The following is a 27,185-nucleotide window of genomic DNA, read 5'->3' on the forward strand; positions in this document are numbered from 1 at the left end:
CAGTACAGTGTTCTTCAAAGGGGTGTTTTCAGCTCTTTCCTAAACTGGAGAGGCTAAGGGCAGTCTTGACAGATACATGGATTTTGTTCAGTATGCTAGATGCCTGGGTGCAAAAGGCCTGTTATCTTGCTTTTTTCCTACCCTTATCTGTACTTCTTAGTCTCCGGTCAGATGGTGTCCTGGTTGCACGTGTACAGAGAGCCACGGAAAATGGTGCGCATAGTCTCGATCCTTTTCCGCAAACGCTCCTTGTATTTGGAATGCCCTTCCAACTGACCTTCGCTGCAACCCTTCCGACTCTAGCTTCAAAAAAAGAACTCAAACTACTTCTCCTCAATAAATACTGGGGACCCTAATACATATCTGTTCTCTTCCACTGGCCACATCTGTCCGACCCTAGATGCATCCGCCCTTCCTTTTTTCAGCCTTACTCGCCCTTCCTCCTCGTCACTTCCCCCTCCCTGTTTACCACCTTCACTCTTCCCTGCACCCCCCCTTCCCTTGTCCACCCTCAGCTCTCATCCCCTCTAACCCCCCCCCCCCCCACTTCTGCCCCTCCCGCTCTCTTCCTTACCAACCTAACGGACCACCAACCTCCCTATCCTGACTCTACAATTTTCCCGCTCTCTTTTCGATTTGTGCCTTGATATTTTTGATTATCACATCTCCCACATTTTGGTGTGCTTATTTCCCATAATAATCATTTTGAAATCTGTCAGGCTGAGACTTATATGTTGTTTATATACATTGAAGCTATGTATGTCCCATGTGTTATTGACCTTCTTGTCTCAAAAATGTAAAGCGCTCTGATATCCCTGGGTCCAGCCAGCGCTATATAAAACCTCTCAAATAAATAAATATCAATGTGCTGACTGAGATGACTTTGTAAATGATGCTGCTGGTTTTAAAGACTGCGTGGCAGGCAAGATAAGCTAGTGAACAGGGACAGAGGTGATGTGCTCATAGGTCTCCAGGTTCTGGATGAAATGTGCTGTGGCATGTAGAATGTCTTTCTGGGAGGCCAGCGTTTTTGGAGGGGGAGGGGGGGACAGAATGTCACCACCACCTAAATTCAGGAGAACAGGGGCTTGAACAGTTGTTTGAAGTACCTTTCTATGAGGAAGTGTTTAACTTTATTTGGAAGAGCTGGTGCCAAGCAGTATTTGTTTATTTAGCAATGAGTTCCTTGAGGGTGTGGTGATTTCCAGAATGAATGTAAGTGACGTGGTGTTGAGTGGACGTTCGAATCAGTCCATGTCACCGAGCCAGGATTAGACTACTTGTTGCTTCCTTTTCTTGGCAAATACCAGGAATTCTGTCTTGGTGGCACTGAGCTTCAGAAAGGTGCTGGACATCAGCTGCAATCCTGGTGCAGGTCAATGTCAGGATGCAAGAAAATCTCACTGGGGGTGTAGGGGTATGTCACTAGTGAAATCAAATGTATTTATTGGTTCAGCTTTACAAAAAGTCACAATACAAAATACAGTATACATACGAAAAAAATAAATGTCACACTGGTTCCTTCCCCCGAGCATGCTCCCAGACACAGGAGAGCTGAAATACAGAGCTCACACAGATGGAACTATTTAAAAGGGTTTGTAGCAGACAAGATGAAAGTGCTACGTGCAGTGCAGAAATTGTTTAGATAAAATAGCCTAATAATAAATACTTCATAAATGAGTATAAAGGCTGTATAGCATGCTAAAAAGAATAGTACCCCGAATTATACAAAAATGCGACCGTGCTGGTTGCAAGCAATTGATGAAACGTACATAGCTGCACAATAAATTAAGTAATACATATGGTTACCAAGAAGCATTTCCACCCGACAATGTGTAAAAGCAATTTGAGTAAGAAGCAGCAATTTATAAAATATTTTAAGAATTATAGGTGATCCAGTGTCCCACTTGTGTTCCAAAAAAAGTAAATACTCCTTGCTCAGGTTTTTAAGAAGTGACCCTCTACCGCCTGTGTTATGGGCGGACATCTTCTTTTTCCAGGGGATGTATGTATATGAAGCTACGGCTGGTCTGTTCTACAACACAGGAAGAGAGCATCCTTAAATCTCATCATACTGTATTTTAAAACCAAGGGGAGGAGATCAATTCTACGAAGAGACAAGGAGTTATTACAGACTAACAAAAAGAGAGTCAGAGTTTCTTGGAAACCTTAGGAACAGTCACATTCCGTCTCTCCGCCCATAGCCCTTACGCCAAGATAGTGATTAAATGCCGCCATTTCCTTAGGCCTAAAACACAAAAATATTTCTGGAACAGGATAAATCTCTCTTCAAGAAGAGCAATAGGTTCTGATCCAGATCTTTGAATGGCCTTTTACCTTATCTTTATTACCTTGTCTACACAAAAGGATTAAGTGGCCACTTTGAAGAATTTTATACGTAAATCATTAGGCCTAACAATCAATGGTCTTGTTCAAAAACACTTAAAATGTAGACGCAGTAAGCTGCTGGAATACGTATATGAATGTTAAATTTGGGGTAAGGGAAGAAGGCCAGAGAACTCTTCTTTACTGAGCCAAAGAAACTGATTGAGGGTCACTCAGTGTTACTACTTCCCACATATCACCCAGTCTGATGCCCTCCATTTTCCTTACCTACTTTTTTGTCTCTTCCCCAACTTGCTGGTGTTTTAACTGTATTGGCAGTATTAATGTCCATCTACTGTTCCTTCTCAATGGCAGACTACCGCTGCTAGTTGTGCCATGGCGACCAGTGTACCTGGCTGCCATTGCACAGCGCAGAGGAGCGAGTACAAGCTGCATTGTTCTAACAAGCTCAATTTACTACATCTGAGGCTTTGAGTTTTGCCTAAAGCAGATATAGGAATCCTCAACCATAAATCTGCCTGTGACATGAGCTTGCTTTTAATTCTTAAATAGAAGGTTAGATGTTTTTATGGGAAAACCTCTCTGGGAATGTACTCTTAAACCTTTTCAATATTTCTCTCTTCCTAGATTTATCATCATCAATTTCTAGTTTCTCCAAAAGGGAGGTTTTTAACCCTTAAACCGTTTTGGTCCTGAGGAAGGTGGGGCTTATAGTGCCAAGACCACCGAAACGCGTTGATGCTGTGTTTTTATTACTGAATCCAAACACAAGGAAGGATACTGCAAAAATAAAGATGGACAGCAACAAAGTTATGATTTCTATCAATCAATCAATCAGTGGCACTTATAGAGCGCGCTACATACCCGTAGGGTCTCAAGGCGCTGGGGGGGGGGGGGGGGGGGGGGGGGGTGCCGCTACTGCTACTGCTCGAACAGCCAGGTCTTCAGCTTCTTCCTGAAGGAGAGGTGGTCTTGGGTCAGGCGCAGGTCGGTCGGGAGGGAGTTCCAGGTCTTGGCGGCCAGGTAGGAGAAGGACCTTCCTCCCGTAGTCGCTCTTCGGATGCTGGGGACGGCGGCGAGGGCGTGGTTGGCTGATCGGAGGTGGCGTTTGGGAGCGTAGAAGTTGACTCGGCTGTTGAGGTAGCTCGGGCCTTGGTCGTGTAGGGCTTTGTGTGCGTGGGTGAGGAGGCGGAAGGTGATTCTTTTGTTGACGGGGAGCCAGTGAAGGTCTCTCAGATGTCCGGAGATGTGGCTGGTTCGTGGGATGTCGAGGATGAGTCTGGCTGAGGCGTTCTGGATCCGCTGGAGTCTCTTCTGGAGCTTGGCGGTGGTACCGGCGTAGAGGGCGTTGCCGTAGTCCAGTCGGCTGGTGACGAGGGCCTGGGTGACGGTCTTCCTGGTCTCGGTGGGGATCCACCAGAAGATCTTCCGTAGCATGCGTAGGATGTTGAAGCACGACGAGGAGACGGCGTTGACTTGCCTGGTCATGGAGAGGGAGGAGTCCAGGATGAAGCCCAGGTTTCGTGCATGGTCTGTCGGTTTGGGTGCGGTGCCCAGGGCGGGAGGCCACCAGGAGTCGTCCCAGGCGGAGGGTGAGGAGCCCAGGATGAGAACCTCCGTCTTGTCCGAGTTCAGCTTCAGGCGGCTGGTCGTCATCCACTCGGCTACCTCTTTCATCCCTTCGTGCAGGTTGGCTCTGGCGGCGGCGGGGTCGTGGGTCTACGTACTCAGTTGGATCAGACTCTTTAACAGTATCTTTCTCTACAGTACAATAGGGCCTTCCTATTACATTTTAATCATTTCTTTATTAAAAGTTTTTTTTTTACTGATGAACTATTTTGCAAATGTTTGATTTTAAGTGATGTTTTCATTATTGAATGTATATGTGATACAACACTAGTATTGAGTAGGCTTCTCATGTATTTCAGATATAATATGTACAATAGGAAATGTTTTTAAATGTGTATTTTTGTTTTGAAAGAACTGTCAGACTATTGAAGTCTTTAAATGAATTGTGTGGTACCTTGACTAGGGACCGACCTGTAGAAAAAATATTTTTTTAAATTAAAAAATTCTGCCACTACATTCTTGGACTTGGTGGCGTTTCAGTTGAGGATTTTTGATATATGTGTATCCCCTGCTAGTCGGGGTCTTATGTATGCAACTGAAGTGTGGCGTGTGTGAATCAGTTCGAATTTTCTTCCCTAAGGGATTGACATTTTCTTATCAGTATAAAGTAGTGCCCTGGTCCCTTGAGTTAATGGGGCCTCGTCTCTTTTCTATTCAATAGTTCTTGAGTAAGCCAACACGAGACGATGGATGGAGCGCTGAAACTTTTCAACCACTTACCCCATTCAAGAGATATGGGTTTAATCCATTGTTCTTTTGCCCACTAAGCCACTCCAGTTTGTACCCAGCCATATACAAATTAGTCTTGACCCTGCTCCTCATGGGAACAGCCTAGCCCGAACTGCCAGGCCCTCCCTGGACCTGAAACAAGCATCCTGGAATCGGTTTTGGGGTATCACCCTTAACCTCTACCGCGCTAGCGGGTTTTCCCGCTGTGCGCTGAAATTTGAAAATCGCGCGTAACGTGACAAAGCCAGCTCGTCATGCGCGTAGCGCAGGTAACGCCCATGACGAGCTGGCTTTGTCATCAGCGTTGAAGGGGTTAATCAGCCAGGCCAGCTTGAATCCAGTGGCACAAACGAGCAAGGGACTCCCCCCCTCCCCCAAAAAGAAAATATGGGTTTAGGCCCAGATCACTGAACTGGGGGTGAATGTTTGACATTGTTAGGCATTCCCTCCATCAATTGTTCTTTGTGCATAGTTCTCGAGTTAAGCAGTCACTTCTGAGAAGAGTATTCTGCGTTTCTGAAGTCTCTCTACAGCACTTCAGTCTGGCTGTCTTCCAAAATTCGAGTGCCCTTGATCATCCTGTTGTCTCATCTCGGTCTGCTTAGTGTGTCTTTTACTCGACTTACAGCTTTTAGTAATTGGATGCCTGGGGGCGGGGGTGTTCTGTCTTGTGGGAATCTGTAAATGCTGGTTATCACATAGTGAGACATCAACGGACGCCGTACAAAGCTACCTTTGTGAGAACGCTAAGTGAACATTAGGTATTAAACCAACACAGAAACGCTACCAGAACATTTTGGGTGCCATTCATGTTGGGTGTCAGAGCTACAGTAGCTTGTGTAATTTCCATACTGTCTCCGAAACAAGGGCTCCAACTTCATGCTCACCTGTAGGGGTTAGGGTACCGCTGCCAAAAAGCAGCGAATACTTGGTCCCAGGAACTCTTCAGCTCGCTCAGGCCTAGGAAGTACTTCATGGCTCCTACTCAGTTATCTGGCATATCATGAGATGGACAGATACTGGATGGTTCCCTTGGAGATCTTATGGTTACAGTACCTAAAGAGAAACACAGAATATAATGTAAGACCAACTCCATCAAGCCCATATGTTCCGCCTGCTCCTTGTTATACAAATACAAAGGCCTGGAATGGTCTCCCATGCTGACCTTCATTACTGATGATTATTGTTTCCCTGTGCCTGAGCATGACCTATTTGAATTCATTTACTCTTTTTTGACTTGCCCTGCCTTTGCTAGGGTTGTTTTAGACATTCATAGCTCCTTTTAGGGATAAAATATATTTCTCTCTTACTCCAAAGTCTGCAACCAAATGTTCACCAATTTCATACTGCAGTCTCTAGTTCTAATAGCCTTCTCGTCCACTAGTTTTTGAAAGTTATTGGTTTATATTGCTTAACCTCCCCTCATAGAATGAGCTGATGCACAATATAAGGGTTACTCTCCAAGAGGCATGCACTGCATTGTAGTCATGAGTGATGGCAAGTGAATGACTAATTCAACAGATCCCCAAGAACCAAGCAAGATAAAATACCAAGCTTAAAGTAAGTCAATTTACCCCACGGGTGGACAAGAGACTTATGAGAAGCAGCAGAGTGGTGTCATACCAGCTTGCATGTGTTGTATGCTGATCAGCGGGTATAGTCAAATGAATTCTATTTTCTATAAGTAAATTCCAGGTTCTTATCCTTCCCCGGTGGTGGCAAGTGGAGCTACACCATGACAGGTGATGCATTGCCGCATAGGACCGCAATGAATGAAACTCGAAGGCTACCTCGAATAGGTCTTACGTAGTGTAGTAAATGGACTCCACAAATTGGTGACTAGCCAAACCGTAGCATTGGATGATACCCAAGTGAGAATGACAACCAATTCAATTAAAGTTTTCCTGGTGTACAGACTTTACTGTTGGCACAAGAAAAGTAACTCTGTAAAAATATTTTATTCACATATTGTGTACCGCACGAGAAGTGTAAACGTTTTGAACTTAGATGAAGCAGTTTAACTAAATTGTAGTGTACATCACCACTTTAAAATGTGTTGCGCTTGAATGGTAATAACGAAGGGTACAATTTTAGACATTTGTCAGGGAGAGTACATAGGTATGATCAACACAAAACGATATATTAAAAACTATGTACTGGAGGCCTCAGTGGAGAAGAAGGTAAGGGAGAGTGAAGAGTCAGACAAAAGAAAGGCAACTTTTAGACAACTACTATGTCCCATTAATTAGCCTAGTATGCAATGGATGAGTGAGAATTGACATCATGGGTTACATACAAGAGGAAGATGTGGAAGTAAAATACATAATTGATCATTTCTCGAAATAGCCCATGTTACAGGTGGTGAAAAGAGCGGATGCTGACTTAGTTTAAAAAAATCTTTGATAGTCTTTTAGAGAAAAGGCTTACCTATGTATATTGTAAAATATAATGGTCCGCAGCTCATGCCATAGAAGTTTTTATGTTTAATGACTAGTTTGGTTCATAACACTGCTTCTGTTTATCACCTTGTGTGTATGGAGGAGTGGAAAGGTTTAAAGTCAAACAGTTGGGAGGAGCAACAATTTGAATTGGAAAACTGAAGTGCAAAAAATGGCGTGGGCATACAGAATTACACCTAGTTGAGGTTACAGGCTTTAGTATGTTTGTAATCACAAAAGGAATAATGCTGTTTGCGAAGGATACTTTACAGTGGTAGTCAGATCAAGGCAAATGAAATGGCCTCCAGAAGAAGTCAGAAGGAAAACTACGAAGGTGAAGTTGATGTATATGAGACGTTAGGATTGTAAACATGGTGCTAAGGAAGTTGAGTAATGGGTAAGAAAGATGGAATAGTGAAGCGTAAGGAAGTTTGTTTTCGGATCCATTGAGGCTGTAAAATGTGTTGTGCACTTATGCTTGGGTGTGGCAAATGGCATGTCTAGATTTAAGTGTGAGGTCAAGGAGGTGGAACAAGTAATAAGGTTTTATTAAAGGGAAAATTAAGTTGGAGAGCATGCTGAAGGGCATGCAAAAGATCAAGCCTGAATGCATTAATGTTTGAAGAAGTAGAAGTAGCTGGTATGTTCTGCACTAGTAAGACTGAGAAGAGAAGATATGGTCAGGTGGCTATTAAATCCAAGAAATTGGATGGTTATGAATGTGAGCAAATCTTTATGTCACTCTGTACATGGAGACATTTTTAACAGTGCTGTGCATAATATACATACACAGTTGATTCACGCATCAATCTGCAACTTGAGCTCTCCATATTGTATTATTCTATGTATTGTTGTTAAATCTTCTAGCTGTCGTTTCTTTTAGATTTATTTGGTGTTAATGTGAAGGAGTGCGTAGCATTGACTTACATTGCAAGCCAAACTTGTGGAGCTTAGTTAAGTGAATTCTATGTTCCAAGCTCTATGTTCTGTATACAAGTTCCAAGTTCTTAGCCTTCCCTAGCAGTGGCAGCTGGGGCAAGAGGTGTGCTGTGGTCCAGGCCTGCAATAAAAGGAACTTTGAAGCAACGTTGAACGTGTGTTGTGTGGTAACCAGCTATTACGTGCATTACTCCAAAACGGTTAATAACACTGAGCCTGTGTACGATCATCTCCTAGCTTCGTGGTTCCCAAACCCTGCGCCACGGCACCCCGGTGCGCCGTTATAAGTCGCCAAGGGGGACGCGCTCACAATGTGGGTAAGTGAAGCTTGTTGCTGCCGCGGCGCACAATATGTTTCACCTGAAATATCCGGAAACATGGTTTGGCCCAAGAGCGCGCCAACTTGGCTCATAATATATATACTATGGGCGCTGTACTCTGCGGGGAGATGCGGTGCCGCGGGCTCAGCTCTCGACGGTGGAGGTGCAGATGTGGAGGGACGACAAGAAGAGTGGGTTCAGAATATTAAAGGTGTCATTTCACGAGTGTGCACGAGGGCGCTTGTATTCTGGGTGTGCAATGGTGAACAGGAGTCACTTCTTTTCAGAAAGGACAATGTGTATGAAAATGCTAAATAATTGTACGTATGTAGAAAAATCCAAATAACACGTTATTTACACACCCCCTGCTAGGAAAGGTCGCGTGTGCATTGGTAACTACAGTGCAATTGTATGATGTTATTACCACAGTACAGTGAACGACACGGTTCACTGCCTCGTATATCACATATCGTAGTAGTGACTTTACATAGAGAGCATCCGTGACGTCTCTGCCAGAGTTGCTGACTTTGAAACTGGGAAACCAGGTGGGAGTCTCGGCGTCTGTTCAACATCCTGTGATTCTGGGCAAATCACTCCACCTCCTCGTGCCTTTCAAAAAAGGAACTTGCCCTTGTGTAAAGAAACTGGTGCTCGTATAAAGCGCCCCAATACCGCCACGTCGAGCACGCGCTATATAAAACTGCAAAAACAACCAGACAAAACTAACAGGCAGGGGTCCTCTTCAAATTGATTTTATTCTCAGCAGTGCAATACATTTCCGACACTTAAGATTACAAAAACAACCGCTTTCTCCAAATGTGTCATTTAAAGCGAGCACACGAGACAAAATTGTCCTTCTGCTCTTTAGTTTATGCAATGAAATGCTTAAGTTTTTCTGCCACAATTTTAGAAATGGGGCTTTTCAATATATTATAAGCCAAGTTCAAAGTGACCAATGAAATTGTGATACGGCGCTTTTATGATTTCTTTTACGAGCTTTAACGAGCTCCGTGGAGCCCGCCTTTTTACAGTAAAAATAATGCTGGTGATACAAGTGTAATACGGAGGTTGGGCAGAACATCAGCTTGGCATTTGATCATTAGTATTATTAATCAAATGCCATGCCGATCTTCTGCCCAACCTCTGTTTTACACCTGCATCACCAGCATTATTTTTACTGTAAAAAGGCGGGCTCACGGAGCTCGTTAAAGAAATCATAAAAGCGCCTTATCACTATTTCATTGGTCACTTTGAACTTGGCTTATAATTATATATTTGTCTGCTGATGTGAATGTCCACCCTGAGGAATTACGTATAACAAATTTTGAATGCTTAATGTGGTTGGGTTGCATATTAAGACAAGAAGTTTTTTTATGACGACTTGTGAGCCTGTTAAATAGTCTCTCTGAAAGGACTGCTCACTTCACAGAAACTGCGGAAGTTAATCTGACCTGTATAACTCAAACAGTTTCCAGATCCAAAGCTAAGCTAAGTAAATAAAAAAGAGAAACTGAGTTTTGTTTCTGTGGAATTACTTACTCAAATAGAAAGTTTCAAAATGTAGTAAAGTAGTCTGTTGGCTACCATAATTCTTGAGGTACTGGCCTTCTTAAAGTGTTAACACTCCTAGCAAATTACCAAAAGGGTTTCAAATAATTTGTGCAAGCTATTCTTACTTGTAGCTAGGGACAGTAATATCGACGAATATTAGCCCTGGGTTGGCGTATCCTGACTTCTTATGCAGGGTTATATTCTGTGTCCTACAATCTGGCATCAAGAACTATGTTAAAGGAGTTCCTTAAGATGGGTTTGAGGACACAAATATATACAAACTCACAGCTGGAATAAGGGTTTGGGACCAGGCACACAGTTTGCATCGCTGGAGCATGTGTGTGCTCAGTTGCATCTGCTGCCTTTTCATTGCCTTAGATGTGCTCCACAGCATTTTGTAGTGGTGTGTGTGCTCCACAGCATTTACTGAATTCGTGTGGATGTTGTGTTACATTTGCTGCAATAGTGTTGTGTGCAGCGCCAGCATTTGCATGTGTTTATGTGTGAATGGTAGCACTGGTGTTTGCTTCGATGACTTGAATGTGCTCTGCTGCATTTGCTACTTCGATGCATGTGTACTCTTAGCATTTGCAGAAATGATTTGTGCTTTGCTGCATTTGCAGCTATAGCTTGTCTCTGGTCTGCTGTATTTGCAGCATTGGTGTATCATTTCTCACTTAACAAGTTTTTATTAAACAACTGTTATCTTTTTAATTTGTTACAAATATGATTATAATACCTTCATTGCATCCCAATTAATTCAAGGGAGACAACAGGAAGTACTTCCGAGGTCGTGCTTACATCCCCCCCAGTCGCCCACCGGTAAAAAAATGGTGGGGAGCCGCGGCCAACTGCCAATTAGGTCAAGGGAGCCACGGGTCAAAAAATTGGGGGAACCACTGTCCTAGCTGTATGTTCCTACCGTCGCTCCAATGAAGTCACTGCTCAGCTCGCATCCCACTTCACCATTACCATTCTGGACAGATGTATTTATCTCTCTATCAATCATGTAGCTGGTCCAGTGACAGAGGTGCCCCACGGTCCCCTCTGCCCATAGTTATTCTTTTTTTTTTTATATTAAACCAGAAAATTGGATTCCAATTTTCCGTGCTTGCATTAGGTCTTAATCACCCTTGCTATACCACTGTTCCCTATAATTAAAATTGCAATTCTGTACAAGGTAAAAATGTATCATGTATGGAATGCAGTCGATGTATTTTCCCCATTCAGCTCCAACCAATTTCGCCTGGCAACTATTCTGCCACATTGACGTAACATGCTACTTTTTCTACAAAGTATATTTGTCTAGAACAAGCGCTTCATTCATACGTAACGTAGATTTTGGAAATCGCCTCTAATCCAGGGTTAGTGTGGTCTCATGCTGCTCCTCCTCCCTGATACACTCGTCACCTTGATCCGCACTTCGTCTTCTCGAGCCCTCTCGCATGCACCCCACCGTCCTGCCCCCGGGCCTGGGCTCTCCGCGCACCCTCGGCCCCTTCTCACCTCTCATACTCCCTGGCGCTGCCTCCTCATTCATCCTCTGGAGCGCATCTTGGCTCAGCCGCGTCAGCGGGAAGGACCCCAGGCTCCCTCCTGTTCCGGAATATGCTCGCGCACACTTCCGGGGCACGCGCCGGTACTTCCGGGAGATCTACAGGAAACGTTTCTCGCAGCCAGCGAAGTATACTAAATGCGAGCATGCGTAGAGAACCGATGCAGTCGCAGCAGCGCCAGCTTCCTTGTTGTTTCTGGGGAGCAAGAGCCTCTTAAAGCGAAGGTGACGAAAAGGAGCAGAGGGAAAGGAGAGGAAGAGGTAAGGCAGCTTTATGTAGACGTCTTTGAGCTAGGGAGTGGGAAGGGCGAAAGAGTCAGGGTGTAAGGTGTGGAAAACATGTGTGAACGATAGAGTAAGGGGGAGCTTTTTGAGGAAGGTGACAGTAGGCTCGAGGAGGAAATTGGAGGGCAGTTTAGGGAATACGGGGTTTGATGGTGGGACTGTTGCTGGAGGTGGCGTATCGACTGATGTATATGGGAGAGTACGGTTTGTGGTGACGTGCAATTTGTATGATGGGGCAGGTGGTAGAGGAAAGTGATGCTGTGAATACCCAGGGCAGAGGGGTCTGATCTGTTGATGGTGGCTAGGAAAGTGATGCTGTGAATACCCAGGGCCGAGGGGTCTGATCTGTTGATGGTGGCTAGGAAAGTGATGCTGTGAATACCCAGGGCAGAGGGGTCTGATCTGTTGATGGTGGCTAGGAAAGTGATGCTGTGAATACCCAGGGCAGAGGGGTCTGATCTGTTGATGGTGGCTAGGAAAGTGATGCTGTGAATACCCAGGGCAGAGGGGTCTGATCTGTTGATGGTGGCTAGGAAAGTGATGCTGTGAATACCCAGGGCAGAGGGGTCTGATCTGTTGATGGTGGCTAGGAAAGTGATGCTGTGAATACCCAGGGCAGAGGGGTCTGATCTGTTGATTGTAGGGATTGTACATATTGGCACACGAGCTGTGTCACGAGCACTCAGCTGTGTCTGGCGGCTCGTGACACAGACGTGATCATGGGGACGTTGTGTTATGTTTTGAAACATGTAGAATGCGAAACAGTTAATGTAGAATATGTGAATGTCATTACTGACTTGGACTTAATGGCAGAAGGATCAGAATAAACCTTGCCTACAAATTACAGTATTCCGTGTGATTTCGTGACTTCCCTACACTGGCGACGGGCGGGATTTGTACCTGCATAAGGAACCTCGGAGGAACAGAAGAATTTCAACTAATTTCAAATTTAACTTCTTTGAATTCACCAGCGCTATCTACGAACAGTACTGGAATACTAACATTAAGGGAAGCGGAAACGGAAGGTATCACTTTTAATTCTAGAGAAGCGGAAACCAAAATCATTCTCTTACAAGGAAACTGCGGTGGAATTACTCACAATTCACCGGCGTCTTTTGAAAATTGAATCCAACCACCAGACATCACACACGCGCAAGAGCTCGCGCATGACTGTCTATCACCGCTGATCACGTGAACAGTGAGGTCATCGCGCAACGCCACAAACAGAAAAGACGGATTCACGGAAACTGTTTTCCAAAATAAGGACCCGGTCTACACACTCTGGATTTTAAAGGCACAGCGCACAAATAATGAACGATCATTTCACAACAATTCAAAAGACATCGCATTGAAGATCTCATCTAATACAAGGTTTTCAGTGACACGCACACTGTGTGTCTCACAAATTAAAAATTAATAACTTTGATAATTATTAATTTAAAACATTTAAGTCATATTTTCTTCTTAATGAGCCTGCATTAACCTATATTCAATGTACATATAACTTATATAGCATTAAGCCTATAATTGTGTGTTGATTTGACTTATAGATAGTGTAATTAACATGTCAGGCATTGTACCTCCACCTTCATTTTTATCTTCACCTGGTGAACCACCCATGGCTTGGGAAATTTGGGAACCGGTTTTCTTGGCCTATGTTGAAGTATTAGAAGAAGGGGAGTGTGAGCCAGAAAGAAAACTATCACTTCTCAAACACTGCTTGGGCGGCATAGCTTTGAAAGAATTCAAAACATTGCCAGCTTTAGTGAACCCAGGGAACATCAATGTATATGAATATGCCTCTTTACAACTAAGTCTAAGGTATGGAAAGAAAAAGAATGTAGTCATGGAAAGGTTTATATTTTATTCTCGCAAACAACGAAATGATGAACCAGTAGAGGATTTTGTATCAGCCTTAAGATCATTAGCTGTCACATGTGATTTCGAACACATATCATATGAACAAGTGTTAAGAGACCAGATTTTAATGCGAACTAACAACAAAAAAGTACAGGAACGTCTTTGGACAACGTCTGATATGTCACTTAATAATGCTATAGACATTGCTAAATCTATAGAACATTCAGAAAAATTTGTCAAAGAGATCAGAGGCAATGATAAAAGTGATGTTTTTAACATAACTAAAGATGTAGATAGATCTAAGAAAAGTTTTTATCAAAGGAGTGAATATAATTCTAGGGGTGATAACAAATACAAGAATCAGAAATATGAAAGAAAAACTTCCAAACTGCTATGCTTTAGATGCGGCAGTGATAGTCACTTAGCAGATTATAAGAATTGTCCTGCTTTAGGGAAAATATGTTTAAAGTGCAACAAAAAAGGCCATTTCACAAAATGCTGCAGATCAGCACAAGGAAAAATGAACTGTATAAATGAATACTATGATGATTACCAATCAGATAATGAAGAAAAGTTTCAAGTCAATACAGTTATCAACGCATGTGGGGACGAAGATTGCAAAAAATTTCCATCATGCATCATAAATATTGATAAAGTGAGTTTAGAAATATTCGTAGACTCATGCGCATGGTATACAATAATTTCCTTAAATGTATTTAAAGACAAATTTCCAAACAGAAAATTACAAGAATCTGATGTCTCCCCTGGTGGATACACAGGCCACAAAATTGACTTAATTGGTTACTTCATAGCAAACATACAATTCGCCAACCGACACATAACAGGGAAAATCTATGTGTCAAGATCTGGATTGTCACTCCTAAGTTGGCCACACCAGTACGAATTAGGGATGAAAATTGATCCCAGAGCCGATCCACCTGTATACGTTGAACAAATATTAAGTGTTCCGAATGTCACTGAGAACAGTTCAATAATAGTAGAGGAATTGCGTAATTCTTTTCCTACAGTTTTTAGTGGTAAATTAGGCCAGTATAAGGGATTTGAACACACCATCAAGTTAAAAGAAAACACCATTCCCGTGAGACATAGAGTAAGGAATGTCCCATTATCATACAGAATCAAACTTAAGGAAATGTTAAAAGATCTCTGTACAAAAAACATTATTGAACCTATAGAGTCATCACCTTGGGTTTCCCCCATTGTGATTTCGGTTAAGTCCAATGGGGAACTCAGATTATGCATTGACCTCCGCAGCGTCAATGCAGCAATTTGGGTTGATTCACATCCCTTACCCAACCTACATGAGATGGTCTCGACACTGGCTGGGGCACAAGTATTCTCATGTGTTGATCTAGCCAGCGCATACCATCAAGTTGTTTTGGCTGATGAATCCAAAAACATAACGGCATTTATCACACCTGAAGGATTATACAGGTTTTGTCGCATGCCTTTTGGTTTAGCGAGTGCGGCCTCAGTGTTCCAAAGATTAATGAGAGATACTTTGGAAGGTTTAAGCGGGGCCATAGCATTTCAAGATGACATCTTAGTATACGGTAAAGATGACACTGAACATGACAACAATTTAAAATGTGTGATTGCTGCATTAGCAAACAAAGGATTAACACTACGCATTGACAAATGCAAATTTAAACAAAAGGAAGTAGAGTACCTTGGACATACTATAAGTAGAGAAGGAATCAAACCAAAAAAAAATCATATCAAGAGCATCATAAATGCTCCTATACCTACTTCAAAAGAACAACTTGTAGCATTTTTAGGCCTTATCGAATTTTATGCCAAATTTATACCGAATTTTTCAGTAAAAGTTGATCCATTCAGGTGCCTACTAAAGAAAAACGTAAAGTATAACTGGACTGAAGAAATGACAAAGGCTTTTCAAAATTTAAAAATGTTTATTATAAAAGCACCATGTCTCAAACCTTTTGTAATTGGAATGAAATGTATCATCATGGTAGATGCTAGTTCTTCTGGTTTAGGTGGAGTACTCCTCCAGAAAGACAATGAAAGAGAATGGGTTGTTGCTTATGCATCTAGAGCTCTTAGAGATGCAGAAAAGAATTATTCTGTAATAGAGAGAGAGTTACTAGCATGTGTTTGGGGAGCTGAACACTTTAGACCTTTTTTGTGGGGTACAAAATTTTTGATAAAGACTGATCACAAACCTTTAGTGTATCTCATGGCTCCAGGTGGAGGCAGAACCATGTCGGCACGTCTGGCAAGATTAGCATCAAGATTACAATCTTTTCAATACACCATTGAATATGTTCAAGGAAAGGCGAATATGCATGCCGATTGCATGTCCAGATTGATTTCTGATTCAGGGACACATGCAAAAATTGAGGAAGAAGAATGTGAAGTGGCCTTTACTTTTCATGACATTAACCTAGTATGTGGTGAACAAATATCATTAAAGGAAAAGGATTGGATGGAAGAGATGAATAAGGATTTAGAATTGTGCAGTGTCAAAAAGTACCTTATTCATGGCTGGCCAGAACAGAGGAAGTTAACAGGGAATTTGATGGGTTTTTATAAAATTCAAGAAGAACTTGCAATAGAAAATGAATTAATTCTTCGTGGCGATAAAATTGTACCACCTTTTTCTATTAGGAACTCTATTCTTAAGATTGCCCATGAGGGACATTTGGGGATATCATTCACCAGAAGGCGTTTGAAGGAGTCATTTTGGTGGCCAGGCATTGACTCATGTGTAGAACAATTTGTATGTTCATGTTCTTATTGCTCAAATAGTGACAAGACAGCAGTCGCTTTACGCCCTGAACCATGTCCTGTTGAATTACCTTCAGGACCCTGGCGAAAACTTGGAATAGATATAATAGGACCTTTTAATTGTTTACCTAGACAAGAAGCTTTTGGCATAGTACTTATAGACTATTTTTCTAAATGGCCAGAAGTCAAAATGGTAAGAGAAGTAACTTCATGTCAAATAATAGAATTCCTAGATGAAATTTTTTGCAGGGAAGGTATTCCTCAGGAGATTGTGACTGATAATGGGCCGCAGTTTGTGAGCAAGGAAATAGAACAATTTTTTGTTAAGTGCGGTATTATCCATAGGAAAATTGCAGTTTTCCATCCAGAAGCCAATGGCCAGGTTGAGAGATTCAACCGTGTAATTAAGGAAGCTATACAACTCTCTATCAAGGGCAATTTAAATTGGAGAAATGCATTGCAATCCATGTTGTTAGCTTATAGGACATCACCTAATTCAGTAACTTTAGTCACACCTTTTGAGCTACTAAGAGGAAGGAAGCCTAGTACAAAATTAGTTCCATGGTGGTTAAAAGGAAATTTAGCTGGTACTGAAAATTGTATGAAAGTAGATTTTGAAGCAGTTAAAAACAGAGTTCAATTATATAAAGACAAAATGAAACATAATATGGTCAAGAGAATAGGTTCTACATCTTGTTGCTCCATTAAAGTGGGTGATTATGTCCGTGTAAAAAGAAAGGAAGGTGTAAATAAAGGTTTACCAAATTGGTCAAATCCTAAGAAGGTTATCGAAGTCTTCAGAAATGCGGTCAGGGTGGATGGAGGTTCTGTGTGGAACTTAAGCAGAATTTCATTGTTTAAAGGTCCCAATCAAATTGTAAATGAAGATGACAGCAATATATTTTTTGATGTGGGAAAACAAAATAACAATGTGGAACACCCACATGAAGAAAATAGCACCAATAATACCAGAACAACACGTTATCATCGTTTGCCAGTTAGATTTAATGACTTTGTGATGAACTAGAAAATTTAAATTGTGTTTTTTTTATAAAGGGGGAAGGTGTGTAGGGATTGTACATATTGGCACACGAGCTGTGTCACGAGCACTCAGCTGTGTCTGGCGGCTCGTGACACAGACGTGATCATGGGGACGTTGTGTTATGTTTTGAAACATGTAGAATGCGAAACAGTTAATGTAGAATATGTGAATGTCATTACTGACTTGGACTTAATGGCAGAAGGATCAGAATAAACCTTGCCTACAAATTACAGTATTCCGTGTGATTTCGTGACTTCCCTACACTGATGGTGGCTAGGAAAGTGATGCTGTGAATACCCAGGGCAGAGGGGTCTGATCTGTTGATGGTGGCTAGGAAAGTGATGCTGTGAATACCCAGGGGGCAGAGGGGTCTGATCTGTTGATGGTGGCTAGGAAAGTGATGCTGTGAATACCCAGGGCAGAGGGGTCTGATCTGTTGATGGTGGCTAGGAAAGTGATGCTGTGAATACCCAGGGCAAAGGGGTCTGATGTTTGATGGTGGCTAGGAAAGTGATGCTGTGAATACGCAGGGCAGAGGGGTCTGATCTGTTGATGGTGGCTAGGAAAGTGATGCTGTGAATACCCAGGGTAAAGGGGTCTGATCTGTTGATGGTGGCTATGTTTTGGCGGTGGGAGTCTTCTTATGCGGCATCAGTGGTGGCTGTTAAACGGGTTCTGTATGGCAGTGCTAGACAGTAGAAGGGCCACTTGGCATAGACGCAAATTCTGAACAGTGACTAAAAAAATTAAGGACAAGATGTCACTTTTGCAGACACATCTCAGAAGGTCAAGCAGTAAGTGAGTAGATAGAAGACCAATATATGGACACGTCAAAGTAGGTTTATGCTCATTGGTTTGTATAATACAGGGCAGCATTGAGCAAACATTCACGGCCTTTATTAACTGTGCTTATTTAAAGATGAGAACCTAGCTAACATAGGTACACTAAGCAAAGTTTGACATAAATCTTAAAGGGGAGTTGTGACACAATTCTGGCCCCTTACCGTAAGTGAAACTAACTAACTAACCGAGGCAGTGGTCGTTGATGAACATGGAATTCCGATATATAGGCTGTAGGGCTGCTACTAGAAACCGGACCGTCATAACATGGCAGCAATCGGGGCTATTCGAGCCAGGCCCTGCTATTTACAGGGTTCTTTGCTGGCAAAAATAAATCTATTTATAGAGCACAATATCAGGCTTTGCCTGCTTTTGATAAATTCTCGAAGGCAGGTATCCTTACCTAACCATAACATGTCACTATAAAACCAGAGATCGGCCCCCATCTCATTGGTGACCTGCACTCCACAGAAGATAATCAAAACGTGACTAGAACGGGAGAGAAATGTAGAGTAAGTGGTTACAGCGTATTTTGTTCGGAGATAGTACGTGTGTGTGCATGTATTTGTATATGTATTTTGCGATGATTGTTTCTGACAAAACTGTTGAATGTTTGTCAGCCTTCTGTCGGTGTTATTTGCTTTACTCTTGCCTCCACCATCCTAGAAATGAATCAGTATAGGCCTTGACTTTTACTGACTGGTACCCAGAAGTCAAAATTGTAGCTGCAGAGAGATATACGGTATGTGTACTTAGTTTGACTTTCACTTTTCTCTTGGTCTCGGGTCACACAAATAGCATCATAGTCTGTCTCGCCAGCCTACTTGGCAGCGCCCTGGCATTGTAGAGTGACATCTTACAGGCAGAACTTCAAGTCCGAGCAGACTAGACTGCTGCACAAGCCCTCTGTTTATCATCACATGACGCTCTGTAGAAAATGGAACCTTGCCGAAATTGCAGAAAAATACTGTATGTTGTCAGCTCTATAGCAAAGAGTAGAGCCATTTTAGGGCAGGCCTCGAAAACTCATAAAATTTTTATTAGACCTGCAGGTTTAGTGACCTAAATAATCTACTCAACCTATTTCTAATGCTCTTGACCCTTAAACTGGTTTCAAATGATGTGATCGTGGGCAAATATTTTAATTCATTGAGCTGCCATTTTCTTCATGATCACATATGAGAGCACCTTCAAATGTGAGGGTTCACCTCTTCCTTTCCAGCCTAAGTTTACTCACCAGATGGGACTAGTAGATGCTAAAAATAGCTCTACCTGATACAATTTTACTCGCAATTACAAGTGGGCGAGTAGATTTTTCGAGGCCTCTTGGGGCAGTCTGTAATTAGTGGACATGCGGTTGTCCTCTAAGATTAAATAGACAAATACCAAAAATAGTAGTGTTTCACTTTACTGCTCACACTTCTGATATCTAATGTGACCTACAGCTACACTATCAGATATCCATTTTAAATTCTATGTTTACATTTGTTAGTGCAAAGTTCTCCTTTAGTTATAAGCGAACTAGACTATTACTGTTTGTTTACTGAAGGCAAGAAGTAGTAGTCACTTTCCAGGGTCAAAAAAGACTGTAGTTACTACTCAAGAAACACGTTTAGCCATAGAACTTGTACAAAGATCTCATGATTTACATTTTGCTGCACTAGTCTATATTGCTATCTTTGCTGTAGCCCAAGACCGTTACACATTATATATGGACACACTTGCACATTACATACCTCATGGTGTATAGAAGAGACCACCATGAGGTATTTCTTCTAACCGGGGGTTGGATACATTAACATACTGTCACGAGAATCTTTCTGTGTAATTTTGATAATTTAATTCTGTTTCTCTTCTACAGGTGAACTTGCTAGTTTGGTCCCTCCACCCCCTTATCAACAATAAAGCTTTGAACGTTGTTTTCTAAACTACCCCTCACTGACTGTGCAGTACTCGCCATTGCTGCTGTGGAGGAGCAAGAGAGTGCGAAGCACTGGCCCTTCCAGGCTGTGCAGCAGAGATGAGTGGACAGCGTGTGGATGCTAAGGTGGTGATGCTGGGGAAGGAATGTGTGGGCAAGACCAGCCTTGTGGAGCGATACGTCCATCACCGTTTTCTCATGGGGCCATATCAGAATGTAAGTGTTTCTATCATCCCCTATTTCTCTATTGAGGGCTTCTGCCTGTATATGACCTCCTTTACCACTTTGTCTGTATTGTTCTCTTATCACTTTTGTGTAAAGGTAAGAGGTCCCACTAATTTGTACTACTATTGCTTTTAGTCGGCCATGGGTCCACCTTGACTGAAAAAAAAGCTGGGTCGCTGATCTCATCTAGTCTCGGTTAGCTTTATTCTTTAACATTTTTGAATATATGGCATTAAGAAACTGTATAGTCTAATGAGGCATAACTTTGTCATAGCCTAACCCCATTCAGGTGGGTGCCCCCCTAAGGTATATTCATGGGCTTGCTACGTTTCTTGCTTTCGGCCTAATTGATCAGCGCTGTTATTTCTTCCTTTACCTTTTCATACCTTATTCGCTAGTCATTCTCTAAATCTTTTCAAATTATTGTCCTTGACCCAGCACATTCTCACACTGATCTCTGCCGTCATGTAATACCAGGGGATGTAATTACTGTTAATTTTAGGGATGTGGGGGCTGCGACCTTTATTTGTAAATCACCTAATAGTGGTCCTGCCACCCAGATCAAACCACTCCCCTTATCTCACTTCCTTCCCCACTTGACAAAACCCAATTTCCATCGGCCAGCTAATCCAATTAATCAAGGGCTTGCACGTCCCCCTCAATATGTCCCTAACCACGGGCGACAGCCGTTTAACTTTCCACCCTTTGTCCCGTACCATGCTGGTCCCCAGTGGCAGCAACCTCTCCCCTCTGTACCGCCCTTTTTCCATTCTACTGAGCAGTGGCAGCAACTTCCCCAGCAACCATCCATTGCCAATCATTATTGGCAACAGCCATGGCAGGACCCGTCTCCATCCCCGTCCTTTAACCCCTCCTATACACAGTTTGCCCATCCCAATAGGTACTGTGTATTGGATGAGGTTGATTGACTTTCTTTTGAGGGAGGTTTAGTCACTAACCTCCCTCATGTAAATGAGGAAAAAAAGGATGCATCGTTGGGTACATTTCTCCCTACAAACTTAGAGGTGTCACCACCTATATCAGTTAGGGACAGTGCAGATTTATCTAACCCTCGATGTATTGCGGTTCCTGCCGGAAACCCAGCGCATGGCGAGTTAAAAATCCTTAGCTGGAACCTTGCTGGGATTTCAAGGAAGCTGGGCCTCCCGGAGTGGAATGCCCTGATTGATGCCCACAATATCTGCATATTTCAAGAGACATGGGCTATCGAGCCACTGCATAGGGTGGGGTTTGTCACTCTCTTTGTACCAGCAGTAAAAACCAAGGCGGGGAAGGGACGGCCATCGGGGGGGGCTTATTATCTGGATAAGTATCCTGCTTAATTGCAGAATAACTACTAAGAAGGCAGGAACTCCGGATATTCTTGGTGTCTCCCTATTGGGTCTACGGGGAAGTATAACCGTTGACCTTTACAATGTTTATATTAGGGGAACAAAAAATGGGTGTATTTCACCCACAATGAAGGAGCTTGAGGTTCAGCTGGGAGAGCAGAGTGGTTGTGGACATATCCTAATAGCAGGGGATTTTAATTGTACATATGAACCACTCCCCTTAGAAGGAATTCGAGATTTAGGAGAAGAGGACAGCAGATGGGGTATCCCTATTCTCTCTATCCCACCCATTAAGCGCTGGACTCGCAGTGCAATCCATCTCAATGCATTTACATTGGAGTTTGGATTAAGAGCTGCTAATGGTCGCACTCGATCTGATCTCCGGGGTGCGCCCACATTCAACAGGGTTGGCCAATGCACTCGGATTGACTATATCCTGCTGGATAGGGCCCTCTGGAGTTATGTTAACGATATGGTTATTACCAATACCGTAGAGAGCGACCATAACCCACTCTCCTTATCCTTAAAAAATCCTTGGAACATTGAAGCACTGCCAGTCTCTCTTGGCCGCCCACAGGGGATTACTGTCGCTACTTGTGGCAGGCGTCTAAAGTGGAGTAAGTTTATGTGCAATACCGACAAACTATCCACAATAGACGAAGTGGTTAAGGGCATGCAAGCTGAAATTGGCTCCATTAATCTGACCATAGCAGCAGACAAGGTCACCGCTGTTTTTGAAGCTGCTATAAAAACTATTGGAGACCTCTTTTGGGTACAATTGCCAGTAGGGAAACAGAAACCTAAACCAAAAGGCACACATGATTGGTATTCGGCAAATTGCAGGAAGGCCAAATCACGCCTAATAGAGGCAGTTAAAGGGAAGTCTCTCCCTCTAATCCAAATTGCCAGAAGAGACCATAAAAAGGCTTTACTGGTAGCTAAAAGGGAGTGGGAGGATAACTATTGGCTAACCCTTAAGGAAGCCAGCACGAAAAAAGACTCTAAATCCTTCTGGGACACCATAAGGGCGCGAAACAGACCGGATATTGACCTCGTAACCTGCAATATTCCGGGTCAGGTATGGGAGGTTCATTTTTCCAAACTGTATTCCTGCCATGACGATATGAATGGAAGAGGGTCTGTCCATTCCTCTCCTCATGTTGACTACTCCCTTTTCCCTGGCGATCCCGATTTTACACTGAAGGAAGTAGAATATGCTATTAACTCCATCATTCCACAAAAAGCTGCAGGACCAGATGGCATCCCTGGGGATCTGCTAAAAGCTGATGGTGCCAATTGGGGTAAATTAATCCACTCCCTCCTCCTTGCCATCTGTAGGGGTGCCCCCATTCCTGTCTCTTGGAAGGGGGCAGAGGTGGTTCCCATCCACAAGAAAGGCCCTAGGGATGATCCGTCCAATTATAGGCCGATTAGCTTACTGGATGTAAGCCAAAAAGTTGTTGGTAAAGTCATTCTACTCAGGATACTCAACTGGGTGGATGAAAACAAAATACTTACCGATTTTCAGGCCGGCTTTAGAGTAGGCACTGGAACGATAGAGCAGGCCTTTAGGCTTATGATGATCCACTGGAAGGTGGTAGTGATAGGCAAGGGCAGTCTTTATCTCGCATTTATCGATTGAAAGACTGCCTTTGACCTCGTCCCCAGGGACTCGCTATGGAGGGTTCTGGCCAACATGGGGCTCCCACAGTACTTATTGTCCCTATTAGTTAGGCTCCATCAAGACAGCTTTGCCCAAATCAGGTGGGGTTCCGGAGGGGAGAAAACAGGCTGTATTCCGGTCGAGAGAGGGGTCCGCCAGGGATGTGTTCTGGCTCCCACCCTTTTCTCCCTGTACATTAATGGGGTGGTGGAGCACTTACTTAAATCTCCATCTGACGAACCATCCCTGGGGGGGGTACGTATACCGACCCTCCTCTTCGCGGACGACACGCTCCTAATCTCCAAAACCCCTATGGGACTACAGAAACTCTTGGATAACTTCCAATCCTTTTGTACCGACCGAGGCTTGGTCATAAACACCAATAAAACAAAATACCTCGTCCTTAATCCCCCTAAACAGAAAGTGCGCCCCCCTACTTTAAACACCGAATCCCTGGAAAGGGTGAAAGAATTTGATTATTTAGGGATACGCATTTCTGACAAAATGGATTGGACTCCCCATCTAGATAAGATGCTGCTGAATCATAAAAGGATCACAGGTGCCCTATTAAGGGAGCAACGTTCCAGTTCGTTCAAACCAATAGGAACAGTCCTAGAGATCTATGCCGCCAAAGGTGTCAGCTCTGCGCTTTATGGAGCTGAACTTTGGGGCTTCGCATCTTCTCAAGCACTGCAAAAATCTGAGAATAAATTCTGTAGGCAAATAATGTCCCTCCCTCAAAGTACCCCCCTTTTGCCCTTATTTATGGACCTTGGCTGTACCCAGATCGGCGAAATTGCGAAATTTCGCCCTCTCCTATTATGGGCCCGCATTTGGCGGGTAGAGGAACTTAGTGCCTACGCCAGAAGTTTGGAAGAAATAATGGAGTCACCACACTGGGCCAGAGTCAAATGGTTAACTGATATGAAAAATCTATTGTCAAATTTGGGCCTATCAGACTCTTGGTCCAGCAGAACCTCTCCTCCAAAACAAGTTCTTAAAAACCTCTTTCGGGATTGGGCTTGCTCCCAAAGGCATTCTAGTCCATCCATTGGCAGACTCACAGAGGATTTTTTGATGTTTAAAGACTGTCCCAGGCGTGAACCCTATCTAGACACAATCGGGAAACCTTTTGCCCGGTCTTTGTATTTTAAATTCAGAACGGGTACTCTTCCACTGAACACTTTTACCAAAACATGGAAATCCTGTACAGACAAAACTGACCTGTGTCCATCATGTTCAGCCCACCCAGAGACATTAGCTCATTTTTTATTTGTCTGCAAGGAATATGCCAATCCAAGAAGGGTGTGGCTGAAGAACTTGTGTCGGCAACTTGGAACTAGGAGCCATGTTGAGGCAACCAGGATACTTGTTTCGCATAGTTATGTACCCTATGCTTGTGCCCTAGCAAAATTTCTATTTTGGGCTTGGGCTATTCGAGCCAGAAAGCTTAAATACTCTGTTTAATTTTTTCTTAAATAATATTTATTCTAGTAAATGCTGTACTTCTTGTTATCAACTGGACATGTATCATTAATTTTATTATTACTTTTAAACTGCTTTTATGATAATGACATTTTATCGAAATAAAGCTTTTTGACTTTGACTTTGACTTTTCAAATTATTGTCCTTGACCCAGCACATTCTCACACTGATCTCTGCCGTCATGTATTAGATACACCTGCACTTACCCATACTCAGTTCTTCTACAGCAGAAATGCTGTATTTCTGTAATTTCTACAACCATCATTATTAGCTCAACTCATATCCTTCCTCTGTGAGACTTTTCCTCTTCTCTAGCTGCCGAAAGCTGTTCATGTTGTTTGACTCTCAGATGTGTCTCAATTCCTTCATTGCCAGATACCCATTTTAAATTTCACAATTCCTATTTTTTAGTGATAAGTAATTCTCCAGTTTTGAGTAAACTGGACTTTTGTAACAGCCTACTAGAAGAACTTCCAGCGTACACTTTATTGCCTATGGACCAGATAGGCCACATGCATACATTTTTCTCTCTCTATGGTACCCACCCCCTCTACCGTAGATGTGCCAGCTAGCTATGGGAATCATTTTGCTTCAGCTTCGCTCAGTTCTTTTGATCTCATCACATAAATGTCCTTGGACTGTATTGCAGAGTGTTCTATGTAACATAATTCAAATATGTATCTACTTTAGCTTACTGGGAACACATGAATTTCGACTTAGACTGTTAATATAATTATTAACTAGAATGTAAACCAATTGACGCAGTACTTCATCCGTTTGTATGCTCCAGTCCTCACCATCCTTTTATAACTCCCCTTAAAGATGGTTGATGTATATTCACATCAGCATTTCAGTAAGTTATATTCCTTATTTCTGACAATTTTTTGTAAGAGCATTTCTTATTTGTAAGTTTCATGTCTGTGTTCCTGTACAAAAAATAAATAAATGCAATGCCTTCACCAATTCTAAACTTCTTTTAACCATGTTCTTTTGTACACAACTGTCCACACCAAAACACAAGCCTTCTTTCACCTTGTGTGACTATCCCTAACAAAGTGGTTGTCCTCCTTTGCCCTTCAAGAGTGACATTTCTGCCTCCATCATGTTGGATGCTCCCTGTCTGTGTCGTCTATCAATTACAGCTTGTATCAGAAGCTTGTACCATTACCAACTCAGACTACGTGTAACTGCTCAGAGCAAAATACACGTTTCTAGACTGCCATCATCTGAACACGAGATCTTATTACTGCCCTTTCTCTATTTGTATAACAGCAATATAATGGGATATGAAGGCCTATGGAGTGTGTCCATCACCATGGGCTCCTATCCTTACAAATAGATACGTCTTGTTACTGCATCGTCTGAAAAGATCCACCCATTGGCATGTATGTGTTGTTTTTATGGCTATGCAATTGGAGGCTTTGACCATGTGTTTTTGTGCATGTTCCTTTTTAGGTCGAGCCTAGACCGCGTATGCGCTGTCTCTCGACATGCTGTATTAATTCTGTGGGCTTACAGCCCGTCTCTAGCTTCTGATTTTTTTCTGTGTCTTTTAAAAACGTTGCTTCTAATTGGATAATGGTTCCTGCTTGTCCCACCGTTTTTTCTCAGTTGTTGACTCAGATGGATCGCCCCAGGACTTGTCATCTTCCACTTGTGCTAATATATGTCCTGTCTTTTGAAGCTTTTTTTGTTACATTCACACCAAGCACTTCCAGTGCTGCACACCACAACTCCATGCTTTATCTTTAAGTATAGTGGCCGCACCTTTCTTTTGTTCTGTAAGCCTTGCCCACCTCTATTTTTATTATTCCAAATTACTTTAATTGTTCTTTGCTCAGTCTCTACACCGAACCCTACAATTAGCACTTTTCTTTCTGTGGGCGACTGTTTGTTCCTGGGCCATTTTCTTATGTTTCCAGGCTCTTCTGTATGCCTGGATTTTGCGAGAATTTGGGGTCCCTGTTCCCACTCTATGTTCTACATGCTCCGGTATTTTCCTTCCATCAGACTCACTTCCTTTGCTCCAGGCCCGGGGTTTCCCTCTCCTGGGCCCCTGCTCCTCTCTGGGCTTTGCAGACCGACAGCTTTGCTCATACTGAGCTTCGGTGGGCTCCACTGCTGGCCCCGTTCACTATAATCCACCTCCTGCTGTTTCTCAGTGCAGGTAAGTCTGTATGCAGGACCGGTGCTATGAGGAGGAGGAGGAGGTATGCGCTATAAGGAGGAGTGGCAG

At 42.9% G+C, this 27,185-nt stretch overlaps 2 protein-coding genes across 2 annotated transcripts in view; one reads left to right on the top strand and one right to left on the bottom strand.

The window, feature by feature from the left end:
* The window catches only part of PRELID1 (PRELI domain containing 1), a 52,890-nt gene extending 41,223 nt beyond the window's left edge, over positions 1 to 11,667 (bottom strand). Inside the window, exons 1-2 of the mRNA XM_078652772.1 lie at positions 11,459 to 11,667; positions 5,592 to 5,760 (exon numbers count right to left, since the gene is read on the bottom strand). Of these exons, the coding sequence (XP_078508898.1) occupies positions 5,592 to 5,680 (89 nt within the window). The 5' untranslated portion in view covers positions 5,681 to 5,760; positions 11,459 to 11,667. The remainder of the gene's footprint in view (positions 1 to 5,591; positions 5,761 to 11,458) is intronic.
* RAB24 (RAB24, member RAS oncogene family) overlaps positions 11,609 to 27,185 on the top strand; it is a 116,121-nt gene continuing 100,544 nt past the window's right edge. Inside the window, exons 1-2 of the mRNA XM_078652774.1 lie at positions 11,609 to 11,768; positions 20,165 to 20,440. Of these exons, the coding sequence (XP_078508900.1) occupies positions 20,324 to 20,440 (117 nt within the window). The 5' untranslated portion in view covers positions 11,609 to 11,768; positions 20,165 to 20,323. The remainder of the gene's footprint in view (positions 11,769 to 20,164; positions 20,441 to 27,185) is intronic.

The sequence above is a fragment of the Lissotriton helveticus genome, chromosome 7, assembly GCF_964261635.1.
Source record: "Lissotriton helveticus chromosome 7, aLisHel1.1, whole genome shotgun sequence".
NCBI lineage: Eukaryota > Metazoa > Chordata > Amphibia > Caudata > Salamandridae > Lissotriton > Lissotriton helveticus.